At 38.4% G+C, this 17,350-nt stretch overlaps 4 protein-coding genes across 7 annotated transcripts; 2 read left to right on the top strand and 2 right to left on the bottom strand.

Moving 5' to 3' along the window:
- Nucleotides 1–404: 404 nt before the first annotated feature.
- LOC103836993 (dynamin-like protein ARC5) lies at nucleotides 405–5,253 on the bottom strand. Its single transcript, XM_009113328.3, has 17 exons — nucleotides 4,780–5,253; nucleotides 4,547–4,711; nucleotides 4,171–4,293; nucleotides 3,873–4,094; nucleotides 3,667–3,800; nucleotides 3,501–3,593; nucleotides 3,328–3,391; nucleotides 2,959–3,007; nucleotides 2,619–2,701; nucleotides 2,361–2,518; nucleotides 2,152–2,212; nucleotides 1,837–1,899; nucleotides 1,646–1,746; nucleotides 1,504–1,561; nucleotides 1,086–1,418; nucleotides 839–1,003; nucleotides 405–754 (listed from the first exon to the last, which is right to left on the bottom strand). Exons 1-17 carry the CDS (start codon nucleotides 5,146–5,148, stop codon nucleotides 635–637), a joined length of 2,361 nt encoding a protein of 786 aa, XP_009111576.1. The 5' UTR covers nucleotides 5,149–5,253; the 3' UTR covers nucleotides 405–634.
- Nucleotides 5,254–5,564: 311 nt separating this feature from the next.
- LOC103836977 lies at nucleotides 5,565–12,525 on the bottom strand. Of its 3 annotated transcripts, none has more exons than XM_009113308.3 (24): nucleotides 12,310–12,525; nucleotides 11,511–12,085; nucleotides 11,301–11,425; nucleotides 11,128–11,222; nucleotides 10,807–11,031; nucleotides 10,427–10,517; nucleotides 10,199–10,250; nucleotides 9,220–9,371; nucleotides 9,047–9,117; nucleotides 8,684–8,878; nucleotides 8,569–8,607; nucleotides 8,372–8,479; nucleotides 8,191–8,280; nucleotides 8,024–8,099; nucleotides 7,558–7,654; nucleotides 7,424–7,493; nucleotides 7,171–7,347; nucleotides 6,967–7,089; nucleotides 6,764–6,847; nucleotides 6,482–6,666; nucleotides 6,252–6,390; nucleotides 6,112–6,171; nucleotides 5,948–6,022; nucleotides 5,565–5,826 (listed from the first exon to the last, which is right to left on the bottom strand). In XM_009113308.3, the coding sequence occupies exons 2-24, from the start codon at nucleotides 12,050–12,052 to the stop codon at nucleotides 5,719–5,721; spliced, it is 2,979 nt and encodes a 992-aa protein (XP_009111556.2). In that variant the 5' UTR covers nucleotides 12,053–12,085; nucleotides 12,310–12,525; the 3' UTR covers nucleotides 5,565–5,718. The 3 variants fall into 3 exon arrangements, with proteins under 3 accessions (XP_009111556.2, XP_033147887.1, XP_009111565.2); XM_033291996.1 differs by having other exon boundaries at nucleotides 11,511–12,087; nucleotides 12,316–12,519; XM_009113317.3 differs by having other exon boundaries at nucleotides 11,511–12,076; nucleotides 12,310–12,491.
- A 93-nt stretch (nucleotides 12,526–12,618) lies between these two features.
- LOC103836967 (eukaryotic initiation factor 4A-III homolog) lies at nucleotides 12,619–15,159 on the top strand. Its single transcript, XM_009113296.3, has 7 exons — nucleotides 12,619–13,014; nucleotides 13,083–13,404; nucleotides 13,584–13,691; nucleotides 13,796–13,915; nucleotides 14,234–14,401; nucleotides 14,535–14,621; nucleotides 14,729–15,159. Exons 1-7 carry the CDS (start codon nucleotides 12,707–12,709, stop codon nucleotides 14,840–14,842), a joined length of 1,227 nt encoding a protein of 408 aa, XP_009111544.1. The 5' UTR covers nucleotides 12,619–12,706; the 3' UTR covers nucleotides 14,843–15,159.
- A 360-nt stretch (nucleotides 15,160–15,519) lies between these two features.
- Nucleotides 15,520–17,014, top strand: LOC103836959 (large ribosomal RNA subunit accumulation protein YCED homolog 2, chloroplastic). 2 transcript variants are annotated; one of them, XM_009113288.3, is made up of 7 exons: nucleotides 15,520–15,769; nucleotides 15,848–16,039; nucleotides 16,159–16,248; nucleotides 16,340–16,429; nucleotides 16,512–16,592; nucleotides 16,672–16,717; nucleotides 16,807–17,014. In XM_009113288.3, the coding sequence occupies exons 1-7, from the start codon at nucleotides 15,635–15,637 to the stop codon at nucleotides 16,878–16,880; spliced, it is 708 nt and encodes a 235-aa protein (XP_009111536.1). In that variant the 5' UTR covers nucleotides 15,520–15,634; the 3' UTR covers nucleotides 16,881–17,014. The 2 variants fall into 2 exon arrangements, with proteins under 2 accessions (XP_009111536.1, XP_033147933.1); XM_033292042.1 differs by having other exon boundaries at nucleotides 16,159–16,254.
- The last annotated feature ends 336 nt before the right edge of the window (nucleotides 17,015–17,350 follow it).

Here is a 17,350-nt window from a genome sequence, read left to right as displayed (position 1 = left end):
TTATAAAAAAAATCAATACAATACAAAGCTCAATTTCAAACACCAACTTAAATTATGGTTTTTATATTTCACATTAACTTTAAAAAAAATATAATATATGTGATTAGTTATATGACAGTACGTATAAAATACTATTAATTATATGATTACTTATATGATGGTATATATAAAATAAGTTTAATTATACGATGACACATATATGATATATACAGTGACATGAAAAACAAATAGCAACATATTTTGGAAAAATAAATCTGTCCGGGCGCGTAGATCAAAGTGTAATTTTGTATTATGCATATAATGAATATCATGTATCTCTACATCTGGTTTTGTGTCATCCTTCACAATTTTTAAGACAATCTCTGGAGTGCATCATGCATCGATCTTTCTTAAGAACATATATGTATGCTTTTCTGTAACTGTTTTTTTTTTTTATCAACTTCTGGTTTTGGATTTTGATTACATAGTATTACACGACTACTAATTGATATTTGCTTCAAATTGTAAAGACAACTTTTGATTTTTCTTTGGGACATCCAAAGTTCGCAGGCATAAGATGTTCCCTCATGAAAACACACTCTTGGACTGTTTCTTAACCTACAATTAAGAAAATAAACATATTGAACAGTGAGATTTATGATGACTTTGAGTCACTGCTGCAAGTCTGCAACGAAGACGGGTCTAGATTCTGAGCAAACTCGTGAGAGTTCAGCTTCTCATTCATCACTCTGAATTTTTCTTTGATCCTTTTTATCTGTCCAACATGAAGAAAAAATCAAAATTAACATAAAGTCAAGCATGATGAACATAAAGATTGAGAGTTCAAGTTTGGCTTTACCCTTCTCAGTTCAATCTCCGTGCTCCGTTTCTTCTGATCAAGTGATTGCCTGAGGTTTGTAATGTCGAAAATACTATCGAGGTCGTCTTCAAATGCATTCTCCAACTCTTCCCTAAGAAGAGCAGGTAACTTATCCACAATAGGCATCAGAAGAAAACAGTTGAACTGCATAATGAAACAGTTCATAAGGAAAGCCAATCTCTAAAATAAAAGTAAGAATTTGAGTAAAACCGAAGATGGAGCAAACCTTTAACTCAGCAGAGGCAAGAAAGTATTCTCGTATGCCTTGGAATATCTGTTGGACCAATGCGTAGACAATTCTCTCAGAGGAAGGAGCTAGCTTGCGGTTCCAGAGCGTGCTGTCTAGAAGATCAGCCAACCGCGTTTCTGTTGTCTGAAGACTGGAACCTGAATCGATGTTCGAGGCGAGTTGGCTTAGCTTTACATCTGATCTTGCCTTTGTATCTGTTGTGCCGCCTGGTGCATCTTGGGGAAGACTAAAACCCAAGGGATTACCTGATGTAGCAACTTGCTCTGTTCCCCCAAACGAGTCCAGGAATTGACGTAGACCAGCTCGGTTCTACATAACATTGAGAATAGAAGACTACTGAATTAGTGAGTGGATGCCAAATTTGAAACATAGCTATAAAAGCAGTAGCAAGGACCTTGTTGTGAAGAGACCACGTAACATAGCGAGTTGTACTTGCTAAATCCTCCATACATCTGCAATCAATATAAGAACCAGAGGGAGATTGATCACTGAAACTCACTAGAATACAAGTAGAAGGCATTCGAAAATTGAATTACTTGTCACGACATGATTTTTCTGTGGACTCCACAAAACTGTTGAAAGCTGAAGCAACACGCTTGAGAAACACCTCATGTCCACTTAAGTATTCACCTTCTTTCTATTCAAACATAGCAATACACACCTTCAGAAATTTGCTGGGAAGGAAAAATTACTAGGATACCATCAAACCAAAGAGAACAGTGCCCACCTGAAGAAGATATACAGAAATTGGAAGCAATCTCTTAAGAATGTGTAGCAGCCTGGCTCCTAACTAAACCAACACAAAAACAACAAAGATGAGAAATGAAAAAACACTTTCCTTTTCGGAATGATGAACATGTGAATAACAAAATTCAGACAAAGATATTCTCCAAACATAACATGTTTACTCAATAACTCTTAAGCACAAATATAGTTATAGCAAATCTGATGTTATATTTCAATATTTTCTGCCATGTATAACTAACTAATTAGTAAGATTTATTTATATCATCCACGAAAGAAGAAGAAAATCGTAGATCACCTGATGAAGGAAAGGTTCAAACGTGTCACGAGCCTTTGCAACTGCTATAACACAAGCTGTCCTACAAAAGCAAGTAAACAAAAGAGAATAAGAGGCTCCATAGCAAACATTACAAACATTGCAGGGCAGATTAGATACTGAAATGGATATGAGATGCAAAGACAGTAAATTTGAAAATATTTGTTGCTTTTCAGCAGATGATATGAAACCTGGAATAGTTTGTTCCATCATGAATATCCTCCACTCCACATGCGTTTACAATTTCCTCCCGAGTTATTGGGGGACATTTAATAGCACCAACTAGAAAACGGAACTCAGCCATGGCACGATGATACTGTGCACCTCCATAAAGACGCATCCCTGCATTCTGCAATTGAAAAAAAAATGGTTATCTTCCCTCATAATTCTTGAAGGCCCTATATATGATCTCTTTTCTTCGTTCTCCGTTATAGACCATAAATGCTTACTGGTATTAGCTTATGTGGGAACTGGAGACCATCAGTACCAACAAAAGATCCACCTTGCGTTCTTTCATCTTGCAATGTTTCACCTGAAAAAACATCCGGAGGAAATATAAATTATCAAAGAACCCAACATAAAGAGAACATCTTCATACAATGTGCTTCCCAAAGTATTATACACAAATTATTGATTGATTAGCATACATCATATTATGTGCAATCATCGCAGTCTGATGACCAAATATGCATTTAACGAAACTATCTTGCAAAATTCAAATCAACCAGAAACAAGAAAGAAAATATTGCTAAAGACAGTTGAGTCGTAGAGAACAGACAGTAACATTACCAAATTTATCAGGAGGGGCCACAACTGTTCCTTTCAGTAACAGAGATAACTGGCAAAAAAAAAAAAAAAAAACAGGTGAGAAAACCCAACTTGGATCAATACAAACAAAGGAACTTCTACGTTAATCAGAGAATATGTCCTATATATCCAACAAAGCAATTCTGAACTACTACTCAGTCCTAGATATGATTCACTGTCGCTAATATATTTTTAGTGTCAATAGTCGATAAACAAGAAATGGAGTAGATTACCAAATGAACTTTGTTGTAACTACACAAATAATATTATTTCATGAGTCCATGAACAGATGAAATAGTACTTGAAGGCATAAAAAGAAATCTTAAAGATCCAAATACGCTCTACAAAAACCTTGGTTAAGAAGAGATCATGGAAAGTCCTGCCTCTTTCTTTGAGCTTTGCTTCATCTAAAGAGCTGTAAAAGGAAAACAAATCTACCATCAATAAGTTATATTTCTTAACAGAAGAGGAAAACTAAGCTTACTAAAATAAATAAGAAATTTTCAGACGAAAAAAGTTCCCACCTAAGTTCCTTGCTAACGGTATCCAGCTTTCTGACTGTACTGCGGTATTCCTTTCCTAAGAGGGGAATGATCAACGGAACACTCTCTTTGTACCTGCAAAGAGAATGGCATCAAGACTATAACGAGAAAAAATAAACTGTAGAGGAAACAGAAGCTGGTTATATACCTCTTCCAGAGTAGTTCTTCGAGAAACAACCTCAGTTTACTGACACCAATCCTATTCTTTTCCTGCTTTGTCAGCACACGGCCCAACTTCTTCTCTAAAGATGCAATGTCTTCAATTTCTCTAAGTGACACAGCCTGCAATAAAAACACACAAACATATTTTAGAATCCATGAAAAGATTAAGGAATCAGACAGCAGAGCAAACACCTGTTTGAATTCGTCATTGGACTTATATACTGAATCATGTCCATAGCCGACTCTTCCAGAAGGCACAGACGTGAAGAAAGGGGAATCGCCAAGTAAGGAGCTGTCGAGTGCGCTTGCAGGAGGTGAGAGGAAAACTTCCACGTCGGATGAACATGAAAACTGAGGGATTTTGGTGTCAAGCTTTGTGGAAACAACAATTGTCCTAGAAAGCTCAGGATCCACCTAACAATAAAAAAAAAAACTCTATTAAGACAAAAACAAGGCTAGACGCAATGGGGGCTAGGGCCAAGTCTCATACTTGCATCACTATCCTTCGAGTAGTTGCAATGCTCCAGTCACTGCTATCTTCAAGGCATAAAATGATAAACTCCTTGTGCTGCATCTTTGCTCGGACTAGAGCTTCTACAGCTCGCGCTTGAACCTATTAAAAAAGAACAAGAAACGCACTCTCAAATCAAGCAAAGCCAAATAAAAAAAATGAAAAGTCATTGGAAGCTACACGAACAAGACACCAACCACCACATTGTAAACTATGAATTAATTATTAAGTGTTTTGTTGATAACATCATCAACACCATTCAAATAGTCATTTTCATTTAGATGTATGACTATGTGATGAAGTACAATTCGTGTAACTGATAATCATTTTTATTTATTTAAAAAAAAAAAAGAACCTGAAGAGCTCGGTTTTTGAGTCCTGGAGCAGGAGCAATAAGTCCAGGTGTATCAATGATGGTAAGGTTGGGGCAATACTTATACTGAACTTTCACAATAATCTCCTTAGCAGAGAACGGTGACGGCTCTTGCTCCAGCCTCATATTCTCCGCTTCAATATACGCCTAAAAAATCCTATAAACATCAGCATCGGTTCAACTAAAAGCAATTAAACAAAATACATATAGTCAACCTGAATTTGCGAGAGTGATTTGGGGAGAGCGACGGAAGGATCGTCGTCGGATCCGAGATGGCAGAGAGGGAACTGACACTGAGGATCGTACTTCATGTGGAGAGTAATCGGGCGGCGAGTCTTGGTTCCGCCGCCCACGTGGTTGAACTGAAACCCCATGAGTGCTTCAACCAGCGCGCTCTTGCCGTCGGTCTGCTGTCCCACCACGAGAACCGCCGGAGCTTCGAACGGCGTCTCCAGCTCCTGCGCTAGAGCGTGTAGCTCGTTGTACGCCTCGTAGAGACTGTACCGCTCCTCGATTGCCGCATCCTCCTCCGCCGCCATTTCCTCAACGGTCACTGATTTAGGCGCTGACGAATCCGATGACATCGTTTTGTTCGAAGGTTGAGAGCAGAGGAAAGAGTACGAGTGCGTGAGAGTGTTTTCTACTTTTCCTCGCCGTTCCTTTCCGCCATTGATTGAAATTAGTAGATACGGTTATTTCAAATTTTGAATTTCTTTTTTTTTTCTCTCAAAAATAAATACATACGTAGTTCCCCACGCGCATCTATAGCGCGTTTGGAATCGCTTTCGGCTAAACAAGAAAAATGTGCGCGTGAGGAGAATCACATAATTTAATTCAATTTCAAGAAAAGGATATATTTGTTGCTGTGTTCCCATTTTCTTTTTGGCTGACCAATAGAATTTGTTTATTATATTTGTAAATATTATCAAAAAAATGTTTGTTTATTACTTTTTGTGTGACTAAAATCTTGTGTAATACAAAATTGTGATTGCTAGGGACGAGGAATTGGTTTATTGGTTACTTTTATGAAATGAAACTGAGTATTAAAATTTAAATAGTGACTTTCATTGCTTATGACATGGAAAAAAAATCTTGGTGAGTTTTTTTTATTGTTGAAGAGAAATTGAATATATGATGAATCTAACAAAACTGGATTAGAAGCCGAAAGGAGACTTGGTCCGGCTACCACCTTCACCGTACTGCTCGTTCCATTTTCTCAGCTCGTTCATCGTCGTTGCATCATATGACACAGACGGACTCACCTGTAATTGCATTAAAAATTGATGCATTATCAATATATTTGACAAAAAAAACATTAACAAAATAGAAGAAGCATAAACATAGATGCTGTTTTCTTTGGACATTGAGGATCCAATCAACTACCTTAGTTTTAGATTGGATGAAGTCGTCCAAACTCAGAGGCCGTAGATCAGGAGCTGCACCATTTGCTCCCGAACCCTGAGGAGTTCAACATTGCAAAAAGCATCGAGTGTGTTACAAAACTGTGTTCATGCAAATCAAGCAAAGATCTGTTCATGTCTTTTTACCTTGTTTTCTTCCTGTAACAATTCTTGAACTGGTCTGTACGCAGCAGCGATGCATAGATTCTGCCATTTTTTCAAACATATCATTTAAAGTACTACAGATCCCACTAGTACTACAAACTTGTCAAGTAAATGAACCAAACCTTTAGATCGCTTCCTGAGTATCCTTCGGTTTCTTTTGCAAGTTTCTCAAACTCGAAACCGGTTTCAAGATTTTCTGGAGTCAGAAATATCTTCAAAATCTTTAACCGGTTATCAGCATCTGGTAAATCCACATATATCCTATAAACAGAAAGCAGAACAACAAAAGCTTCAGTGAGACCAATGTTTTTGTAAGGAAAAAAATTGGAAACTCGGATTATGGTATTTTTACCTTCTTGGTAGACGGCGAATGACAGCGTCATCAAGATCAAAAGGTCGGTTGGTGGCACCAAGTATGAGTATCCTTTGGCTATCTTTTGACCTCAGCCCATCCCATGCTGCCATGAACTCATTTCTCATTCTTCGCGTTGCTTCATGCTCGTGAGAACCACCACGAGCGCCTAACAAACTGTCAACCTACTCATAAGACACAACAAAAACCACTTCATTACCTCCTTGAAAGCAATGACTGAAATAGTAAAGTGATATCAATAAAAGATGAAGAATCTCTAACCTCATCGACAAAAATTATCACAGGCGCAAGCTTGCTCGCAAAGGAGAACAGAGCTTTCGTGAGCTTCTCTGCATCTCCAAACCACTGTACCAAAAATAATGGACCAAGTTGACATAGTAAGAACCAATCACATGCAAAGTTGGAAAGAGATTAATTGTGTAAAAAGTTACATACATACAACATAGTTTTAAGGTTCCATGTACCTTTGATGTAAGGGATGAGCCAGTTATGCTAATGAAGTTAGCTCCAGCTTCTGTTGCAAGGGCCTTGGCAAGTAGCGTTTTACCAGTACCAGGAGGACCAAAAAGCAATATGCCTTTACAAGGCTGGAGAAGAACCAAAAAAACTCAGACAATCAGAGAGATCCATCTCTTGAGGAAAAGAAAACAATGGGAGAGACAGAGTACCCGCAAGAGATTCCCACGAGTGAAGAGCTCTGGCCTTCTCATGGGAAGAATAACCAACTCGTTCAGTGTCTTCTTCACATGCTCAAGGGCACCAACGTCGTCAAACTTGACACCGATTTCTTCAGGAGCAACTACAGCTGAGACAAAGTTGCTTTCAAACTCATCCTTTGCTATGTTCTGCAAGAAAAAGATCTCTGTTAATTAAATAGGAGTAATCAACTTTCAAAACGCAACACGAGGAAGAAACTAAAACCTTCAAGCTATGTGAAGGCTTTCGAGATATATCTTCTTGTGCTTTCAACCTTTTAACTGATATCTCAATGCTACAAAAGAGGAAGACAAAATTATAGACTTGGAAGATAAAAGCCACGACAACTATGCTAATACCTTTCACGAGGCAGAATCAGGCGGTCTTCTTTAATCAACGGTTTCGAACAAGAAGATAAATAGTGGTTTCTGGCCCAGCCAACTACTTTCTCTGCCCCTGTAAAAATCAATATAAACAAGTTTCTGAGCTCTATCGCTCACATCATAAGTGACTGGGACAAATAAGAGACGGTGGCAGAGATCAACGTCAATAACAAGGAGCTGCATCCTGTTTCAACTTAATATATAATCATAACATCAACTACAACTATTTCAGAAAAGAAGGACAATCAGAGCAAGGGAATGTGATAGATCTAAACATATATGTGTACGTTAAAGCCTTATCATATGTCTCCTAACAACTGGATTCTTGCCATTATAGTAACAAATGGCATACAAAACATATAGCAAGGGTCTTTACAACATTGCTAAAGACATAACAAGCAAACATATACATAACAAAACATGTGTGTTTATAGGGAGTTACTTTGTTTTGTCAATATGACGTCATCGGTGTTCACTTGGTACAAGTCTGTGCATAATAACTCGTTTTCCTCAAGTGCCTGGGAAAAAGGTTCTCAAAGTCAATGATTACGAAAATAATCACAAATTGACTCCACTGCTATATAAGAGAATCAATCTAGATATGTGTACCTTAAGTATCTCATTTAAATTGCTCCGTGATACAACAATTCTTCTATCTTCTACAAGTTGTTTGTTGAATACTGCAAGGACGTCTTCCTCCTGCACAAAGAAACAAGAAAAACACATCAATACAATTTTTGTCGGTTATCTAAACTTATATAAGAAAGTTAATAAAAGACATAAGGCATACCTTAGGAGGAAGTAGGTTCATAACATTAGTGAATAATTTGTATATCTCATTATCATCTGAACTTTTCCTTCCGCTGAGTCCCTCAGTAAGATGCTTCAAAGGAAGGGGCTGCAAGACGCAAGTGAACCAATAACTTGATAAGGACCAAACTAAGATTCTATCATCAAAAGTTACTTTTTATGTTTTAGCCAACATACCAGTTTCGCAATGCGGCCAAAGTTTGGGAGTATCATCGTCTGTTCGTTCACAAACAAAATACAATTTACTGATCAATAACAAAAGTAAAGCCAGCCAACGAAGAGAAAGGCTTACGAATTTCTCTCTCCCTTTGGAGGCTGTCTCAATCTTGTTCCGACCGCAGATCAGTACAACAGGACCTGTCACTTTATCAAACATTTCCTCAACTTTGTCTACAAACTCATTTCGTTTTGCCTTGGGCACAGCTCTAGACAACCACCGGGACGAGTCTGGAAAATAGACAATCAGTGGTTGTGTTGATTGCAAAACCTACAAACACAGGAAACAAAAACGGATACATGAGTGCACAAGACTGAACCATCTATATATGTTAAGTTTCAAGAAAATTTAAAACTTAAGAGCACTTGCTACTGCTGGATACATATTCAGATCTGATCTATAGGATAAGAAACATGTACAAGCAACAAGAAAACATACCTCATTTAAAGCCTTCAGGGCAGTGTAGCCATCTTCTGCCTGCATATCCAAATCGTGCTTCAGGTCTTTAACTGCGCAGATAATATGGAGGTTAGCTACATTTACGTATGATGTATATTGTCTGCATAGAGGATAATTTTCCAACTATATATGGCTTTATCAAGTAAATATACCATCTATCCAGTGTATATTGGGCTTCTGGGACTGCTTTTTTGGTTTCTTCTCGCTTCCCTCCGATGATGTATCACCTTCATTGTCAAATACGACCGCAACGCGGTTCCCATTCACCTCAAATATCTCTCCACGCTGTCCGGTAGTTAATGGCCTGTAAGTATATAAATGGTTGAAGACAAATATAGGGCATAGCAACACACAGATCCACTCACCAAGTTAAGCACACAAATAAAGCAATACATCATATAGGAAACGACTGTGGCAGCAATGGTACACATCCAACCCTAAACCAAAACTACTCAAATTAAACGTGCTAGAAGCATTACCAAGGGTATATCCAACCAATCACAATTATGGTCTCGCAGACGATAAGAGAAATACTACTGACATAATTAGGCAGAGTTAGCAGCACTACCAACATTCTTTACGGCCACACGGAGCCTATAGTGCATATGAAGTCAACCAAGTGATAAAATTTGAACGACTCATTTACAGCAGTTAGTTATGTACTAGCTTTCAAGATTTTTGCTCTATACGTAAACTATTAAACAAGGATGGAGCGCTACAGACAACCACTGCTCAGCCCTATTTAAACTCTCTAATAAAAATTGGAAATCATGAAAGCAAAGCATCAAGCTGCAGCAATTGTGAAGCGAATAACAAACTGGCCTTCCCTTAGTAGCAAACAGACATTAACACAGTACATACTCATTCTACAATTACAATCAATGGTATGCTCAAATAAAAACAAACAGCGCACAAGGTCAACATTCCTTTTCTTAAAACTGAAAAACTCAATATAGCACAAAAGTTAAACATATCTTGTTGCTGGCATAATAGACTGACGCTCTACGAGTGACCATGTATAAGATTCTAAAACCTTTCAGTGAATTCATTACTAAAATACGTGTTGGAACAATTTAAATCTAAGTAGGATGGCTAGAGGATAAATTGCGGAGAAGTAAATCCGTAAACTACCTGTGCTTTGCATCACCCTTCTTAGAAGGTCCAACATATTTGACTCGATCTCCTGCAAATTATGTAACCACAAATAGAAATAAAGAAAAGTAAAAAACAACACAGAGAATAAATAAAAGTCTGACAAGTGAATGATGAGAAAGTCAAAAATCTGATTAGACAGGAAAGTATTACTAAATCAACTCTACCTAGCACTTATAATGATGAATATGCCTACTGGATGGTTACCTTTCCTTGCCGGGCGCCTAGCTTTATCAGAATGCTCAACAGCTGCCGCTTCGCAAGCTCCACCAGCTTCATGTAGTTCTTCCGCTACTAACTGCCACGATTTAGAGCAGATAAGCAAATATTCAGAAAATTTCTGAAATTCGATAAATTAGAAGTTCAAGAGGGAACAATGCAAAGAGTCATCATGTAGAACTAAAGAACCAGCATTCAAACGGTAATAACTCCAATAACATGTTCATAAAATTAAACTAAAACCATGAATCAAAAAGTTTATATGACAGGGTCCAAGAGATCACATTGTCCACAGGGTACAGCAATATAATTATATACTAATAGGAAAAGAGCAATCAGTACATACTAAATTTATGAAAAATCATTACCTCTCCGAGCTCCTCAAGTTTTGGCACAATTTTCTTGATATCTTCCTCAGTAACCTCCAGACGAGCTTCCTCATTGTCACTACCGTCTGTTTTCGCTTCAGAATCCTCCTCACTATTCGCTCCAGAATCTTCCTCAGCTTCAGACTCTGTCGTGCCCTCATCTGCTTCCGCTTCTGCGTTCTCACCATCAGATTCAGAGTCTTCATTGTACTCATCAGAAAAATCCTGATTCAGAACCGAGAAAGATTATATAACACACACAAAAAACAGAACAATAAAAGGTGACTTGTTACAGGCAAATTACTCATAAAAAAATCTCACATAAGGGGCAAGAACGCTGCTGTCAAGAACCAACAGAGGAACTTGTACATCTCGAGCAAGTGCTCGTACCAGCCTCTCCTGGTAGAGGTCAGTGCCTGAACAAACATAAGGTTTCTTATTGGTCCATCTTATGTTTCCTTAGTAATTACTTTGATAACAAAAGAGTAACAAACCTGGAAGGCCCTGGAGCAATATTCTTCCACTTGAAGAATCTAAACGGGCACCATACATTGAAGTGGCATTCCTTTGTCTTATATGTGAGGTAACACATTCCACCAAAATGTTTTTGGTGTGGTCGCTGTGAAATGAGCATGAGCAGAAGAATCCATAAGCAGAAACACAATAACAGAGAAAAAAAAAGAGAGTATGTTTTAGATTATTACTGGATATAGTAAGGGAAGGTCTCCCACGAAAGCTGTATCTTCTCCCAAGGTTGTACTCTCCTCAAAAACTCGTTTTTGAATCTGTCTCGTCTAGAAAGAAGAGGTGACTCCTTCTTTTTGCATTCACTAGCAAGCTTCTCGTTACTGAGCCATTCTATTTGGTCCTGCTCTCCGAGTTGAGCATGCGAATTTAAATGCCCCACACCGCAACTAGTTTTCTCCTTCCCGGTTTTTCCATCACCAATGTCACTCCCTTTGTTCAAAGAGACATGTTTATCATCACCTTCAGAACTAAAACTACGAAGCTGGATGTTCTTCGAGAGTCTTAAACTACTTCTGGAGGCAATACTAGTACCACCACCGTGGGGAGAAAACGAACGGAAGAGAGACCCTCTTCGCAGATTTGCATTACTGGTCAAATGATTAGTGAGTCCATAAGATCTGGACACAGTGTAGTCACGAATGGCTGGTCTAACTAAGTATTTGGCTTGCTGCAATACCAAACCCCATCTCTGGTTCCTTTTTATTGCTCTAGTATACATCACAACACACCTTCCTCTCAAAATCTAATATTACTACAAAAAAAATACACACAACTCACAAATTCAAAATCACTTACAACAGTCTTGCACCATCCAAACTTTATGCATTGCACAATTAAAACAACCCAAAACAGAAATAAAGAGATAAGTGAAAATCAAAAGATACGGTTTTGCCACATAACAGGAGATCCCATTTAACGAAAGGCAACGAAGGATGTGAATTAACAGCTAATTCTCGAATGTTACAAAGCACGAACCTTCAACAGAGATGAACAGAATAAGTTCTATTTCATTCCCCAGAGCTATACAAAAAACATTCCAATCAGGCTCTGAGCAAAGAGGAGAGAGGATAAATTTAGGAGCGAGATAGGGTCCGTGAAGAAGGAGAGATAAAATCCCGACAGAGAAACCGATCTAACTAGGTTCTTCTGAAGCTGTGTTCGCGAGTTCGGCTTCGTGATAAAGCGTTGTCGTTTTGAGGCTTACTTTCCTCATTTCAACTTGGGCATTTAATTATGGGCCAGGCCCATTGTTAAATAAAAGCCCAAATAAGTCCACATCGAGCCGCGCTTATCTCAGAACAGCTCATCCTCTAGAGAGAGAGAGATTTCACGATCGGAAACCCTAGGAGAGAGAAAAATTAGTTAGAGAGCAATGGCGGAAGCGAATCCTGGCCGTGGAGGAGGAAGGAGAGGCGGCGGACCAATGGACGACGACAAATTAGTCTTCGAAACAACCGAAGGGATCGAGCCCATCACCAATTTCAACGACATGGGGATCAAGGAAGACGTACTCCGCGGCGTCTACGAGTACGGCTTCGAGAAGCCCTCCGCGATTCAGCAGAGAGCCGTCATGCCTATTCTCCAAGGCCGCGATGTCATCGCCCAAGCTCAGTCCGGTACCGGAAAAACCTCCATGATTGCTCTCTCCGTCTGCCAAATCGTTGACACTTCCTCTAGAGAGTATGTTTTGGAAACCCTAATTTCAATTTTTCACCTTTAATGATTGTTGACGTTTGTTTCGGTTGCAGAGTTCAGGCGTTGATATTGTCTCCGACGAGGGAGCTGGCTTCGCAAACGGAGAAGACTATTCAAGCTATTGGGTTGCACGCTAATATTCAGGCGCATGCGTGTATTGGTGGGAAGAGCGTTGGAGAAGATATCAGGAAGCTGGAGAATGGTGTCCATGTTGTGTCTGGGACGCCTGGGCGTGTATGTGATATGATTAAGAGGAGGAGTCTGCGTACCAGGGGTATTAAGCTTTTGATTCTTGATGAATCTGATGAGATGCTGAGCAGAGGGTTCAAGGACCAGATTTATGATGTTTACAGATATCTTCCACCTGATCTTCAGGTGAAGTTTCACTGCCTAGAACATTGTTTGGTGCCTAACTCCTAGTTTATTGACTGTTATTGGATTTGCTTAATTTGTTAGAGAACATTGTTAAGTAGCTTGGTTGATCCATGTGAGAATTCGGTAGCTAGATTTTCATTATTTGACATCTCTCTTAACTTTATTCCTTATGTGTATAGGTTTGCTTGGTTTCTGCAACTCTTCCTCACGAGATTTTGGAGATGACATCGAAGTTTATGACGGAGCCAGTGAAGATACTTGTGAAGCGTGATGAGTTGACTCTTGAAGTACGTTTTCTTCTTCTGCATCTATGTGCTTGTTTATTTTTAGTTTTACGCTAGGTTTACACTCGTAGGCTTCGCTGGCTAACTTTCGTGTACATCCTTTTCAGGGCATTAAACAATTTTTTGTTGCTGTTGAGAAGGAGGAATGGAAGTTTGATACACTCTGTGATCTTTATGACACGCTTACTATCACTCAAGCTGTTATCTTCTGCAACACTAAACGAAAGGTAATCCTGGTGCTATCTTGAGTTAAATATCTGTAGTTTATTTGAGTTGTTTTAGGTGATCAGGTTACATTTTGTTAGCATTAAGATTCTAGCACTGCTATCTTAACTTGATTTATAAGCTTGTAACGTCCTTCAAAATTGTACTCTTTCGTGACTGCACTTGCAGATCTTTAGTCAATTGCATTGGCTTCTAAATTTATTCTGTGATACTATACAATCCTGTTGCTTTCTAATTTTTCTTTCAATGTTTTCGGTAACTTGGGTTTTGAGACACATTTTTTTTCAATGTCTCGCTAAACTTCTCCGCATTTGTTATAGGTGGATTGGCTAAGTGAGAAAATGAGGACTAACAACTTCACAGTCTCATCAATGCACGGTGACATGCCTCAGAAGGAAAGAGACGAAATCATGAATCAGTTCCGGTCAGGCGACAGTCGTGTTTTGATCACGACAGATGTATGGGCACGTGGGATTGACGTGCAGCAAGTATGTCATTATAACTTATTCGCTATATATCTTCCGTATAGATGATAATGCAGGCAAAAATGTTTAGTCTCTGTTATTTAGGTCTCAGATTATGGTAGAGGTTTGAATTGACATGAGGAATTTTCTCTATCAGGTTTCTCTCGTCATCAATTATGATCTCCCCAACAACCGTGAGCTCTACATCCATCGTATTGGACGATCTGGTCGTTTCGGGCGCAAGGTCACTGATTTATTATAAACTCTACATTATTTGTAGTTGATTATTCTGTCAAGGTGTGAACTCAACACGAATACCGCTGTTGACTATCCTTATGATCATCATTGTAGGGTGTTGCGATCAACTTTGTTAAAAGCGATGACATCAAGATCCTCAGGGACATTGAGCAGTACTACAGTACCCAGATTGACGAGATGCCAATGAATGTAGCTGATCTTATCTAAAAGACCTTGTCTGAGATTTTTTTTTTTTTGTGATGGTCTTTGAGATTTCAGTGGGAAGCGTCTGGATAATAATAGTATTATTGTTCAGAGCTTGGGTAAGATTATTGCTCTACCTTTTTGATGTTTCTTTGTGTTCTTTTGAACAATTAAACTCATCTGTGGTAGATCTTCAATGTCTTGTGAAGCGATTTCGGTTAAGAGTTGGGTCTTCTTTTCTTCGTAATTGGTTTTGACTGTGGCTCAAATCTCTCAACTATCATTACTTGTAAGACTATGTTCAAGAGTTGAAATGGTTCAGTGCTTTCTTTTTGTTTAAATCAAGTATTATATGTTTTTGCAAAAACATGCAGTTTACACAATCAGCTTTGATAAGCTGAATATGAGCCATCGTTGCAATTAATAAAGGCTAATCATATACACACACCAAGGAGATTATTTGTCACACTAGTCCGACTAGAATGAAATCGTAAAGCATAGGCTTATTTGTTACTGAGATTTCGTTTCTCTGTAATAAGCAAAAGGAAAGTGTAGTAACCAAAAAGTGACCACCACACTAAATCAAAACGCTAAGAAAAGCGTCCAAAATACTCTAATCAGATTGCTTTATATGAGCTTTGTATTCCAACGTTTTTTTAATATGTAAATTTGTTTATGAGAAAGTTACACGTCAAGCGCCCAAAAAAGATGTGGTGGTGAGAATGTTATATATATAGTGGATAAGGTTTGGTGACATGTTGCATGGTTTCAGACCACCAGAGAGCTTCCCTCTGGAGAATCATCATATCATAATCCATGGCCGAATCATCCTCTCTACGTTGTTTGGTCTCACCAAATCTCCTGAATACTAAGAAGAAAGTATCTCAACGCCCTCATCTACTTCCGGTTTATTCTCTCTCAAGGAAACAAGAACCTTCTTCTTCTTCTTCGGTACAGTATATATTATTCTTTTCGTTTTGATGCTCATTTTAGTTATTCATACCCAATGCCTTCAACTAACACATGCAGGCAGCAATCAATGGAGGAGGGAACTCAAGAACAGTGAAGCGTCTGATAACTTTATCTCCTTCTGAAGGCAAATGGAACGGTAGCTGGAACACACACTACAATGTTTCCCTCCGTGATCTTCACCTCCAAGATCTTGTTGAAGATGATGGCCCTACTAATCCCCGTGTAGCTGTTGATCTCTCCGTCCAAAGGGTAGCTTTGTGAATGTGTTACATTGACAGTGTTTAAGCATTAGAGCTTGCATGACTCTCTCTTGTCTCTTACCCAAACCAAAATCATTTTAGGTTTTGATAGTATTGTTTCTTGTATAGCACGCAAGCATGGGACTTTCAGTAGATGGAAGAATAATAACATCTTTCTCAAGAAAGTGCAGCATTTGCTCCTCTGCTTATCCTCGACTGGTATATATATATATAACTGTTTCGTTCTAAAAATAAAGTGAAGGCATCTGAGCAAGAAAACATCTGTGTTTGATGAAATATATGTGACCAGATTGACACAACTTTCACTGTCTGGATCTTGCCATCAAGTAGGGAGAATCGAGCTTCAGCACTCCCAGATATTGGTGGTGATGATCCTTCTGTAAGCACTCCTGGAACTCCATCATAGGCTCTTCTACATATACAGAATGAAATGAGTAAAGTCTTATGTTGTTTTGGTGTAGGTTATATATGTGAGGCCTGGATATGAAGCTAATCTTGATTCCCTTGTACAAGACACTATCAGGCTCACAACTTATGCTAAAGTAAGAGGATCCAGCTACAACTATATTGAAGTTTCATAATGTACATAAGCTCAACTGACAAAAATAAAACTGACTCTAGGATATATGCTCGGATTCCTGCGAAAAATCGGAACCTACACTGCATTGTAAGAAACATTTGTGTTTGTTTTGTTTCTTAATTGTTCATAAGGGATTTTGATTAAAGAGGTTTGGTTTTGTATATTGGTTTTTGCAGATGTTGGAGAGACAAATACAGCTTCTGTTCATAAAAGATGGTCAAGACTACTTGAACTTAAGAGGAAGAAGTAGAAACCTTTAAATCTTGAATCTTGTTTATCAGTTTGTTTTTCAAAGTCTCATAAAGATTTCGAAACTGTTCATATTCAAACATATACCAAAGTATAAAAAATATAAAGCCAAAAATGTCATTGTGTTTATTCATAGATGGTATTAAGCTTCTGCTTTGTGCAAATGATTAACTAAAGATTAAAACTGTGACCTCCAAGATTCATAAAAGATACAGCCAAGAAGTGTTGAGTTTAGTTTCAAACCCTCTTTCTGATGCAGTTGCTTCCTCAGGTTTCCAAGAGGCACATATCCTTAATCCTACTCATCACTGCCACATCATGCTCTCACATGCTGGCTCACAGTTTCTTCAAACACATAACCGGTAACTAAGAAAGTGGATGCACAAGATTAAGTAAAGAAGCTCTGATGAGTTCATAAGAAAGCACCAGTTGCAGCCAAATGTGACAACAGTCCTGACAATCCCATCAAGT

This window comes from Brassica rapa, chromosome A01 (assembly GCF_000309985.2).
Source record: "Brassica rapa cultivar Chiifu-401-42 chromosome A01, CAAS_Brap_v3.01, whole genome shotgun sequence".
Lineage (NCBI taxonomy): Eukaryota > Viridiplantae > Streptophyta > Magnoliopsida > Brassicales > Brassicaceae > Brassica > Brassica rapa.
The sequence above is the reverse complement of the archived record's forward strand: the minus strand, read 5'-3'. Positions and strand labels throughout refer to the sequence as shown.

Excerpts from the sequence above, each read along its gene's own strand:
- LOC103836959 (XM_033292042.1), top strand. The coding sequence starts at position 15,635 with ATGGCCGAATCATCCTCTCTACGTTGTTTGGTCTCACCAAATCTCCTG. Across the intron at positions 16,040-16,158 it reads TTGATCTCTCCGTCCAAAGG|CACGCAAGCATGGGACTTTC; the intron begins GTAGCTTTGTGA and ends TTTCTTGTATAG. Across the intron at positions 16,718-16,806 it reads ATCGGAACCTACACTGCATT|ATGTTGGAGAGACAAATACA; the intron begins GTAAGAAACATT and ends TGGTTTTTGCAG.
- LOC103836993 (XM_009113328.3), bottom strand. The coding sequence starts at position 5,148 with ATGTCATCGGATTCGTCAGCGCCTAAATCAGTGACCGTTGAGGAAATG. Across the intron at positions 2,702-2,958 it reads GGCCCCTCCTGATAAATTTG|GTGAAACATTGCAAGATGAA; the intron begins GTAATGTTACTG and ends ATGTTTTTTCAG. Across the intron at positions 2,213-2,360 it reads GATGGAACAAACTATTCCAG|GACAGCTTGTGTTATAGCAG; the intron begins GTTTCATATCAT and ends TTGCTTTTGTAG.
- LOC103836977 (XM_009113308.3), bottom strand. The coding sequence starts at position 12,052 with ATGTATACTAGAGCAATAAAAAGGAACCAGAGATGGGGTTTGGTATTG. Across the intron at positions 10,251-10,426 it reads TAGGCGCCCGGCAAGGAAAG|GAGATCGAGTCAAATATGTT; the intron begins GTAACCATCCAG and ends CATAATTTGCAG. Across the intron at positions 8,879-9,046 it reads CCCTGAAGGCTTTAAATGAG|GTTTTGCAATCAACACAACC; the intron begins GTATGTTTTCTT and ends CTGTGTTTGTAG.
- LOC103836967 (XM_009113296.3), top strand. The coding sequence starts at position 12,707 with ATGGCGGAAGCGAATCCTGGCCGTGGAGGAGGAAGGAGAGGCGGCGGA. Across the intron at positions 13,015-13,082 it reads GTTGACACTTCCTCTAGAGA|AGTTCAGGCGTTGATATTGT; the intron begins GTATGTTTTGGA and ends TTTCGGTTGCAG. Across the intron at positions 14,622-14,728 it reads CTGGTCGTTTCGGGCGCAAG|GGTGTTGCGATCAACTTTGT; the intron begins GTCACTGATTTA and ends TCATCATTGTAG.